This window comes from Schistocerca gregaria, chromosome 7, assembly GCF_023897955.1.
Source record: "Schistocerca gregaria isolate iqSchGreg1 chromosome 7, iqSchGreg1.2, whole genome shotgun sequence".
Taxonomy (NCBI): domain Eukaryota; kingdom Metazoa; phylum Arthropoda; class Insecta; order Orthoptera; family Acrididae; genus Schistocerca; species Schistocerca gregaria.
Window position 1 is genome coordinate 284842066 of NC_064926.1, and position 12140 is coordinate 284854205.

The 12140-nt window shown below is 43.3% G+C and overlaps 1 protein-coding gene across 1 annotated transcript in view; it reads left to right on the forward strand.

The window, feature by feature from the left end:
- Positions 1-10475, forward strand: part of LOC126281796 (beta-1,4-glucuronyltransferase 1) — a 231587-nt gene extending 221112 nt beyond the window's left edge. Inside the window, exon 7 of the mRNA XM_049981009.1 lies at positions 6360-10475. Within this exon, the coding sequence (XP_049836966.1) occupies positions 6360-6569 (210 nt within the window). The 3' untranslated portion in view covers positions 6570-10475. The remainder of the gene's footprint in view (positions 1-6359) is intronic.
- The last annotated feature ends 1665 nt before the right edge of the window (positions 10476-12140 follow it).

Genomic DNA, 12140 nt, shown 5'->3' on the forward strand with positions numbered 1-12140 from the left:
GCAGCGTGGAACCGGACTGAAGCGCCTAGAACCGCTCGGCCACTGCTGCCGGCACGTTTTATGTCCATCGGCGTGAAAGGTCTAAAAGCGAACACCATTTAACAGTCGTTCGAAGGGGTCAAGCCGGAGGTCGGGTCTCTATGGTCCGGGGAATATCTGTGTGGCACTCACTGGGTGATGTCATTATTCTGGGAAGGAGACCAGACAACGAGGTCATCGGTCTCATCGGATTAGGGAAGGAAGGGGAAGGAGCCGAGTGGCCTAGAGATTCTAGGCGCTACAGACTGGAACCGCGCGACCGCTACGGTCGCAGGTTCGAATCCTGCCTCGGGCGTGGATGTGTGTGATGTCCTTAGGTTAGTTAGGTTTAAGTAGTTCTAAGTTCCAGGGGACTGATGAGCTCAGAAGTTAAGTACCATAGTGCTCAGAGCCATTTGAACCATTTTTTGAACCTTTCTAAAGAACCATACCGACATTTGCCTGTAGCGATTTAGGGAAATCACGGAAAACTTAAATCAGGATGGCCGGACGCGGGATTGAATCGTCGTTCTCCCGAATGCGAGTCCAGTGTGCTAGCCACTGCGCCACCTTGCTCGGTCATCATTCTGGAAGGCACAATGTCCACCCTACACGATGTTTGTCTTTCCACGGCGTGAAGGCATCTTCTAGCAGGATGAAGGAACATGTCACGCAGATGGTGGTTATTAGCACCACGATGAGTTTACCGTACTCTCCTGGTCACCAAATCGGACGTAAACCCAATCGAGAATCTGTGGGACCACTCGATCTGCTGTTCGTGCCGTGTCAGTACTTTCCAGAACGTCATTGATTCTCCCCCAGCACGTCTCAAAGTGGTCCACCCTGCAAACTGTGGTTATTCAGGCTTCTGACAGGTGGGCACGTTAATGTGACCAGATCACGCAGTTGCGGATGTGTGGTGTAACGTGTAATGTAAAGAGATGTAATTATTTCTTCAGACTATCTGACGACCTGTAAATGTAAGTGTAAGCCATTAAAAAAAGTCTTTGGAAGGATTTTGCGAAGACGCCGGTTCGAGAATATGCCAAAAGTAAACGAGCAATAAATTAGTAATCTCAATTAGTTGCAGCGTAAAATAGACAAGCAAATACATTACACATTACAGTAATTCTGTGTAGTCTTTGAAGCAAGGAAAAAAACTGAGTACTTCATTAATTGTCTCGGGACTTTGAAATGAGAACACGATATTTAGCTCTAACAGGCACAGAAATTATTTTGTGATCTAGTATTGTACCTAATTACAAGAACCTCTACAAGTTTTTCTTTGTACAGAAGACAGTAGAATGGGACTTGAAAAATGGTCGCGTAAGATTATGTAATTACCATAACGTAGCAGACGAAAAAAGAAGTGTGACGGAGCACCTCTGGATTCTTTTGTTACCGAGAGCAGAGATTATTACTGTCGAAGAACACGAACTTCCACTTGCACAATAGTAACGTAGTCTAATGTACACAGTGGTTTCATTATCTGCTGCGAAGGTTATTATCGTTTGACAGCTGGAGAGACACTGGCGCCCCAAGCGGTGAGAAAGTAGTCAGATGTCTCGTGAGGATAATGTTTATTTTTAATTATTTTTTGTTGTGGTTGGCAGGAGAGCCAACACCGTGTTACTAGAGGAGGCCGAAAGGCACGCGATTTAGCTCACGCAGGCTGGCGTGAGGTCTGGAACAGGACAAGGAAATTATAATTTAGAAACAACGGACGTAGCTGGTGGAATACTTAACTTTAATCCATTAATGATGAACGTCGCTCTTGACGGTACATAGTTCACAATGTCAGTAGTAACTGATAATGGCGCTTTGTAGGTCGTAGCAAATGACGTAGCTGAAGGCTATGCTAAACTATCTTTTCGGCAAATGAGAACGTAAGTAGGCAGTGAACCATCGCTAGCAAAGTCGGCTGTACAACTAGGGAGAGTGGTAGGAAGTGTTATAGTCTGATTCTTCCATTCTTACACTTCATTCGACTTTGCCGTATGGCGGCGGCGATCGGTCTGCAATCATTGATAGTGGCGACAGGCGGGTCCGACGTATACTACCAGACCGCGGCCGATTTAAAGGCTTCCACCTAGCAAGTGTGGTGTCTGGCGGTGACACCACATTTTTCTAGTTCATTAGCGAAATAGTTATTATATTTTCCGTTACACGCATTAGGAAATTACGAAGAGACATGAACTATTGTGAAATAAATATACAAATAGCCGAATCCCGCTGATTCAGTGACATAAGCTCCACCTCATCCAGGAAGAAATACTTTCGAATATGTCTACAATTGCAGCTTACTCCACTGAAAGCAAGAGAATATGAACACGTATTTCATCCTTGAGACTAAAAATTTTGTTAAAGTCTGATTCTTCCATTCTTACACTTCATTCGACTTTCTAATACATTAGTATTTTTGCAAACGTAATTACTTTTGCCTTCAAAAGCGAATGTATTGAATATTCCTGCTTTTTGTGGCTCAGTTGGAGCAAAAATTGTTTAATTAGTTTCTTCTAGGCTATGAGGCAGTTATATTGGTTTTAATATTTTATTGTCGTGTATGATTAGTTTCACATTCAGGTACAGTTGTAGTGGCTTATTTGGTAATTCGGTACGTGAAACGATATAGGTATTGTATTCCATCTAACTTTGCTGCGTTTTGTGTTCATTGATTTCACTGGACGTGTAGTGAACAAACCTTCACGTTGTTAAATAGATACACGACATTTTCCTGCGAAAGGTCAGGTCTTATACTACTTACTAGCCATCTTTTTCTTCTTAAAAGAAACATCTAGAGGTTACAACATAATGGTATATAAACTGTAACTTTTAGTTTAATATCCTAAAGGTCCTTAGGAAATCAAAGAAATGTATTTTGGTGTAATTTTTAATTTATTGTCGATACTTTAGGGCATCACGTATGCTCTCTATTGTAAAAACAATGTTAAAAATCAAAATAAACAACAGAGTTCACACTCATCCGATATCGTATTCGGAAGTGTATCTTGCTGGCCGCTTGGAGCACTGCTGTCACAGAGGGAAACAAAAACGAGACGAAGTGTCGCGACTGTAAAGTTACACTGTGATATTAAAGTGGTTACGTGCCGTTACTGACTTCAGTGTGATTAACTGTTCTCGTTAGTACGAATGTATCTGAAACGTAAACGTTTCGATAGAGTCCCCATGCAATTGGGCTTAATTTCACCCTTGATGTATTTATACATGAAATAAAATATTACTTCAGGATTGATCGACTGCTCCCTCGGTTTTTCATACAATATTTTATACGTAATGAATGAAAATACTTTTGACACTGGTGTAATATTTTACAATGTTATGTCGGCGCATTACATGTCATAATTCACTATGCCCTCATACCTGTTAAAGGAGGTGTTTTGCGTGTCGTTGTCGCCTTTAGAGGTAATACTGCCCTCATCTCTGTGGTGCGTTACGAATTGTTTCATACAAAACCGGATCATTTCGTAAATATTGACAGAACTGTACAGTCAGCTACTTCAGTTCTTCAACGTTATTGACGAACGTGTTGCGCATTTCATCTTCGAAAAGACCATAGCCAGAAAAATCCAGGGGAATGCAGTCAGGGGTTCTTTGGAGGTCTTGTATCAGTAGCGAAATGTGCATGTAGCATCTTCGCGAACGTTGCGCAAGGGGAAGAAACTCAAGCAATCCTTCATGCCGCTGCAAAGCACGAATGTGCGGACGCAGGCCGGTAGGCGCAATGTTGTGGTTGTAGACTATATTCACCTGGGCTTCCATGGGGCATGCGGTAATAACTGAAGTCATCATGACAGCTGTGGACAATGTGAATACTTTTGTGGGTCACCTGCATCCCTTCCTGACTGATGTCTTCCGTAAAAACGATTGTACCTTCCAGCAGCATGACAATTCGTATCAGAAGGCCATAACCATGCTGCAGTGGTTTGAGGAACGGATAGTGAATTCACGTAAATCACTTGGTCCCGAATTCGCCTTATGTGAACCCGAGGGAACATACCTCGAATGATGTCGGGTGCCAGCTCCGCATCTACAAACCACCGGCTCATAATTAATTGCTTGGCCTGTGCGTAATCTTCTGGTGCTACATAACCCGAGAAGAACTAGTAGACTTCATGCCACCCAGAACTGCCGTTGTGTTGCTCTCCAATGGTGGACTAATAAACTATTAAGCATGTGCCCATATTGTGTCTACGTTAATGGGCTGAAGGAACGTTCTCACAAAAGGATGTGTAACCTCCCGTCATGACTATAAACTGTAATTATATCAATATTGCTTTTTCGCATAAAACGAGCGATTTCTGCTCTGAATATAGCAGGCCTCAAAGAGGTGAATTCAACCATGTTTTCTATTCTAAATTCTAAAGATGCGGATAAAATACAATATTTAGAGTTATGACACGTGTGTTCTGAAAATCAAACCGATTGCTGTCTTAATGTGAGTGAGTGATTTGGGATAGGGTACCAAGCAACTAGGTCATCGGTCCCACCGGATTGGGGAAGGATGGTGTAGGAAATCGGCCGTGACCTTTCAAAGGAACCATCCGAGCATTTGGCTTAAATCAGGATGGCCGGACGCGGGATTGAACCGTCGTCCCGCAGAATGCATGTCCAGTGTCCTAAGAACTGTGCCACCTCGCTCGTTGTCTTGATGTGGAATTCCACGTTACCCTATGGAAATGCCGTGCCTGACCAAAGTGGATGGGGAGGCGGGCTCTAGCTACACACATGTAAATTATATATTCGGAATAGCTGAGTTACGTAATTCGAAACTGATACTAATCACTTCTGGATACAACTGATTGGACGGACACACCATCTGCAAGGGAGTTTCACCAGTGTACTACTGTAACAGTATTTCAGCTGATAGTGTGTGACTTTAAACTCGCGAAATTGAAGTAACTGATTGGAGTCGTTGCTTTGCACAGGCTTGCTGCAGCATCCAAACTGCTGTCGAGATTGTACTACTGTAGTAACTGAAGATCCATGTAATTTGCCAGCTGAAGATGGGTGCAAACCCGAAATGCATATTGGCGTAAATAAAAAACGCATTAAAAAGTGGCTGGTTGCCGTATTTTTTCAGTGAAATACTATTATCCACGGCCACGGAGCTCAACAGTCCAAATAAAATGGACAAATTGCTACTGTAACAGTTCTGCGCATTTTTCTGTCAGGTAAATGGATTTGCAACACAGGAAATGAATGTTTAAAGTTTTCTAAATAATTAATAATAAAAAGCTAAGATGAATTTAATTTCCAAACAAGCACATCTCGCTAAAAATTAATCACTCCCAGGAGAGGTCCCACTAATACCGTGTAACGCAGTCTCAGCCCTAATAACGGAACCATTTCGGCGAGGTAGTGAGACAAGTTCCGTTAGGTATTCCATACCGAGCTGAAGCCAAACATTGATGATTGGATACCACAGAGCTAAAAAAAACTGCAAGGAATTGGAGTGCCACGTTTGACCCACTGTTTCAAACAGTCTCACTCATTCTCTGTGGGATAAAGATCGGGAGATTTAACAGGCTACTTGGTGCAGCTTTATGCCTACTACGTGCGACGTACACGGCTTCAAACGCCTACTGCAAGCGGCTCCCCTCGCAATTTTCGCTGGTTACCTGGTTGAGATGGAGTTGCATTCACTGACAGCATCATCTGCTGTCGGGTTTGAAACCAGTTGTCATTGACAAGACGTGCCACTCGTCTGCAGTTGGTTTCAGTTAGGATATTTTTGTGAGCACTCTTCTTACATGGTTCTACATGGGTACATGCGGTACACCTTTCCTTGTAGAGACAGTAGGCTCAAATGGCTGTGAGAACTATGGGACTTAACATCTAAGGTCATCAGTCTTCCAGAACTAAGAACTACTTAAACCCAACTAACCAAAGAACATCACGCACATCCATGCACGAGGCTGGGTTCGAACCTGCGACCGTAGCGGTCGTGCGGTTCCAGACTGAAGCGCCTAGAGCCACACCGGCCGGCGCAGTAGGCATTGGTACACAACGAAGTGGACAACATTAATCGTAGTATGGTCAGGATACGTCCAAACACGATAGCTTCTGTCTTTCATTCTGTTACATCTCCACATCGACCCTTCTTCCATACAGCCGACTGCCACATGCTCATCACTTGACTGTCGTAACGCTCATCTGCAGTAGAGGGTCAGTTCTACATTATCTGCCGTGCTCCAGAGAGATCAGACCAGTGTGCTCTTTTGAGGGAATGGCTAATTCTTTGTCCTGCGAGCTTCCTTCGTATATGTACATAGGAAATAACCAAGTGCTCTTTGACTTAGACCAAACTCTCTGCTCAACAGGTCTACGAGATGTACGTGGCCGGCTACCAGTTCAAGGTGCTATCGCCGGTGTTCACGATCCACTGGGGCCTGCAGACCAAGAAGGGACGTCCCTCGTGGCGCGAGCGACAGAACTCGCACAACGGCCGCCAGTTCGAGGCGTTCAAGCGCGAGGTGCTGGCCCGTTACGGCAAGGATGTGCCTCCGCTGTCCGCCCGCAAGAGCAGGTAGCGCACCCACAGGTAGCGGGCTACCCATCTGCGCCAAGCCTGCCTCCATACTCGCTGGCAGTGCTTCCAGCTGTACCCGTATACACTGGGCTTCGGTACGTTCCAGTGACGGCAATCATCACCAGATTTCAACAGCTTTTTGAGTATGGAACAGCTTTCCCTCGATGTGCTTCGACTAGTGATGTAACAGGAAGGCTTGTTGAAAGACTGAAAAAAATGAGTGTCCGTTTTTCAGTTCCCACGTTAATTGCTCACAGTTACTATCTCAGATTTGTTTCACATGCTATTCGCTACAACCACCAACAAGTATGTCAGCATTTCACATCATTGCTAACTCTGATTTAGTGTTTCAGTGTACAGTGAAGTGCCTAAAGTTGTGGGAAATCTGTCAAATGTACTTGGGATATTCCTCACTCCACATACATTCACAATATCTATGACATATGGGATCTAGTCAAAGATGCCTCCTAGGCAGCCACTGTCTCTAGTAACCACACTGTCAATGGGACGTTAAACTCAAATCATCCTTCCTTCCTTCCTCAGCAGCCCGAAACAGCATTGGTGTTGGAGATGGAGGGTTTTGGGCATGGATAATGTTTGCTTGGAGTTTTATGAGCAATGATAACATTAGAATATTCTACTCTACATGACTCCATCTATAGTATAGAGAAGTCCATGAATCGCAGGGCAAAGATGCTGTTTTTGCCATCTGTAAGCCTTCAACTGCAGACCTCTGTTGATCACTGCGCAACTCGTCCAAGGTTTTCCGCCGCAATCGCGTTGTGGCTCTTCACTGGATTCACCAAGTAATGTCTGAGAGTCATTCACAGACATTTAGTGCAACATTGATTAAACAATTAGCCAAGTTTGGCCCACTGCTTCTGCTAACCCATTGTTGAATGCTGAATACTTCGTACAATTCCCCATTCATCTCACATGTAGAAAGTAATCTCCATGTCAATAACAACAATTAATATCATTATTTGTAAACTATGTTGTGAAATATGGTGGTATGTAACATTCAAGCTTCTCGATTATTCAAGATTACAATCTGGAGGATTTACCACTCTGATGGCTCTGTTCTGCCCTTAAATATTCCACTTCGCAGTGTCACTTTAGAGGAGTTCCACTCCCCCCCCCCCTCCTCATCTCGCTCTTTGCTATACTTACTCCTCCCCACCCCTTTCCTCTCGCTCCTCCTCGACGCGAGAAGTTGTATGGATGCGTAGATACATCCAGAAACATATTCAATCATATAGGGTGACTGTGTATTTCGCGATTACTGATCTTTGATCGAGAAGTTTGACTAAATTTTTCAGTCGCTCTCCGAAGACCTGGCAACATGCATTGTCATCACGGCAAATTCCCTCGTTGATTACTCCATAAGAAGTGCTACATAACAAGCTGTATTCAGTACTGGTTCAGTTTAATCAATGGCATACCAGGCTCTGCAACATCCAAATACAGAATCATTAAGATGTTGTTCAGAGATTCGGTGGCAAATGACTCCCATGACTATAGTCATTGTCATATGTTAATATTGATTTACAAAACCGACTTCTTGGTCTGTTGAAGAAAACAATGCTTTTTCACTCATCTGGAATCCAACAAATATGTTTACGCGAAAAGACGCAAGTTAGGATGGGGTGCTGTTCGTAAATGTACAATTTCCTACAGTTTGTCCTTATGCCTTATGGGCGCCGAATGCTACTCGTAAGTGATGCGCAAATGTTTGATGTGAATGCAAACTCAACACAATAATGTATAACCTCAGATATAGTTCTCATACATCGTGTCAGAAAGGTGCCGATATGAGCAAAAATAATCATCCATTCAACGAGACGGATGGGCATAACTTCTCGGATTCATAGCTAACAGTGCCTGGTATGTTTGATTTCAGGAAAAATTTCCAAACTGCGAATTTTCATACGCCTTATCTTCCTACCTTCGGGTTCCGATAATTATCACTGTACCTTTAACCTTATTGGAAGGCTGGACAATTCACGCCGCATCCAAGCTAAAAGTTTTGATAACAGGCTGCTTATTTGTCGTAGTTCTAATCGATGTTACCGCAAATTGCTTATCCTAATGCTAGTTTCCCACGACTGTAGGCATTTCAGTATTCTCCTCTTCTACAGTGCTACCATAACTTTGTTAGCTTGCAAGGAAGACCCAGAAGTTACAGTAGGTATGAAGATAGAATGTGCAACAACAGTACTACAACGTTTAACTCCAAAAAACTTTAATAAGTACTCTCTCTGTGTTACACGTGTTAGTGATCAAAGGGCATATGACCTGTTCTTAGAAGTGCGAGTTCTAGAAGCAGCGTGAGCTTAATCCGAGGAAGTATATGAATAAAATTTATTCAGCAGAATCAGAGTCTTCGTTTTTTGGGACCCGAAATACTTTTCCATCCCTCTCAGCGAGTATAACCGGGTATCTCAGAAATTAAGTTCCCAATCTAGAACATAGTTCCTCTATAAAATGTGTAAATCCAATGAAATATAGACAAGACACACGTCTTGGGAACGAATATTTGAGTCAAATGGCTTTTCCAGAAACACGAATTTCATCTTTAGCTTATTGGCAGACGGAATACTCAGTAATGATAATCAACCGGAAACGTACGTGAACGTGAGATGAATATATTTCTGCTTCAGATGTGCGATTACATTTGTAAATTCTCTGATGTGCTGACATCGACATCAATAGAAAAAGATCACATACACCAAATATTCTTGGCAACCGATACGATCTTCAAGGATCATGTTATTTGTGAGGAACCTATGGTACAAAATACAAGATTTTCGTGAATAACGTTAGTAGTAGCAACTATTTATGATAAAAATGAAGGAAATAAACTGGCTATATCAATAACATTATATTCTGTTCTCTTCTGTAAGAACTGCTATTAATAGAGGAGAAGTCCAATGTCTTTCTGTATTAATCTGTTACTATGAAAGTTTGCGTTCTATAAATATGCCCCATGTTCATCTTAATGCCAGCAGTGTAGTATTTGATGCAATTAATGTGCCATAAGAGGAAATTACGTTTTCAGTATAAAGGAACATTTTACAACGGAACATTTTCCTCGAGAACTGGGATAGGAATACAACTTGTATTTTGTGTATTACCACATGGAATTTAAAATGGACTTATAATAAGGAGTGGTATAGAACTGTTCTACATGCTGGACAGTTTTATAAATACCGCGACATGATTTGTAAATTCGGAAATTTTGTAAATTGTTTTCTACGTCCACAACGTTTCTCACGGTCAAAAAATATTTTCGACAACATAGGAAGAAACGTATGAAATTCTATATAAATACTCCTTTTTGACATAAATGTAATGTAATGGAATCGATCGTTTTGTCAGTATGCTTCTTTTGCGGATAAGCTGAGACTGAGAATCTTGTATCGTAATTTCTTTCTTTTGTGGATTCAATCTTGTTTTGCATAACTGTTGTATTAACCGATAATGATAGATATTTCCATGTCTAATTTCTCTGTGTTATCAAAATGTATTAATATGGTTTACACTCAGTTTGCCATGCTGTCTCAATATTTTTTTTGTCGTTGGCAAAAACTTAAAACGTTTTTGATACAGTATATGAAGAACCAAGTTAAAGTCTATGAAAGCTACATAATTTCCTTTACAGATGAATTGTATTACTTTTATGCTTAATCCTGTTATTATATCTTTTAGTGAACGATCTGTAGAGCTGTCCAAAAAATGTAAGATATTTTGTAATATTTATAAATGTATTTAATTTTTCTGTGGTCGAAAAAACATTTTTAAGAGTTCATAACACATGCCTGCAGGCATATAGTAGTACATATTTGGTTCCCAGTGTAAAATACAAATGCGTGTGCTACGAATGTATTTGTAAGAATAAAAAAATATATCGAAGAATTGCTTCTTATCCCGGCTACACTGAGTTCCCTGTCCTTGAGCTGTACATACCTGCCCTACTTTGACAGGGTTGCATTTGTCTGTGTATCAGTTGTTGATGGGTGTTATTAGACAGGGTGTGCCACTTGAAGTTCATTATCAGTAACCATTTTTGAGAATAAATTGAATTTTTCAGCGCTATCAACAACTGGAGATTATCTGCAGAAAATCAAAAACTTTGTGGCTCTACTAGTTGCAAACAACACAGCATATTAAAATACCAAATCAGAGAATGTTAGAACGACAATAATTATCAAGTCAGTTTAGCCAGTTGTGAACTTCATTTCATTGCTACAATTATAGAGAAGTTAATCAGTTAATGTACATTCATCCAGTAATACCATACTGCTGCGCCACCTCACTCTATCTTTGCTGATCTGGTTTGTACACTCTTGACGAAAAGTTTGTCGTGGTTTATATTGGAATATGTCACCTACTGTGAAAGTGAATACTACACTCCTGGAAATGGAAAAAAGAACACATTGACACCGGTGTGTCAGACCCACCATACTTGCTCCGGACACTGCGAGATAGCTGTACAAGCAATGATCACACGCACGGAACAGCGGACACACCAGGAACCGCTGTGTTGGCCGTCGAAGGGCGCTAGCTGCGCAGCGTTTGTGCACCGCCGCCGTCAGTGTCAGCCAGTTTGCCGTGGCATACGGAGCTCCATCGCAGTCTTTAACACTGGTAGCATGCCGCGACAGCGTGGACGTGAACCGTATGTGCAGTTGACGGACTTTGAGCGAAGGCGTATAGTGGGCATGCGGGAGGCCGGGTGGACGTACCGCCGAATTGCTCAACACGTGGGGCGTGAGGTCTGAACAGTACATCGATGTTGTCGCCAGTGGTCGGCGGAAGGTGCACGTGCCCGTCGACCTGGGACCGGACCGCAGCGACGCACGGATGCACGCCAAGACCGTAGGATCCTACGCAGTGCCATAGGGGACCGCACCGCCACTTCCCAGCAAATTAGGGACACTGTTGCTCCGGGGGTATCGGCGAGGAACATTCGCAACCGTCTCCATGAAGCTGGGCTACGGTCCCGCACACCGTTAGGCCGTCTTCCGCTCACGCCCCAACATCGTGCAGCGCGCCTCCAGTGGTGTCGCGACAGGCGTGAATGGAGGGACGAATGGAGACGTGTCGTCTTCAGCGATGAGAGTCGCTTCTGCCTTGGTGCCAATGATGGTCGTATGCGTGTTTGGCCCCGTGCAGGTGAGCGCCACAATCAGGACTGCATACGACCGAGGCACACAGGGCCAACACCCGGCATCGTGGTGTGGGGAGCGATCTCCTACACTGGCCGTACACCTCTGGTGATCGTCGAGGGGACACTGAATAGTGCACGGTACATCCAAACCGTCATCGAACCCATCGTTCTACCATTCCTAGACCGGCAAGGGAACTTGATGTTCCAATAGGACAATGCACGTCCGCATGTATCCTGTGCCACCCAACGTGCTCTAGAAGGTGTAAGTCAACTACCCTGACCAGCAAGATCTCCGGATCTTTCCCCCATTGAGCATGTTTGGGACTGGATGAAGCGTCGTCTCACGCGGTCTGCACGTCCAGCACGAACGCTGGTCCTACTGAGGCGCCAGGTGGAAATGGC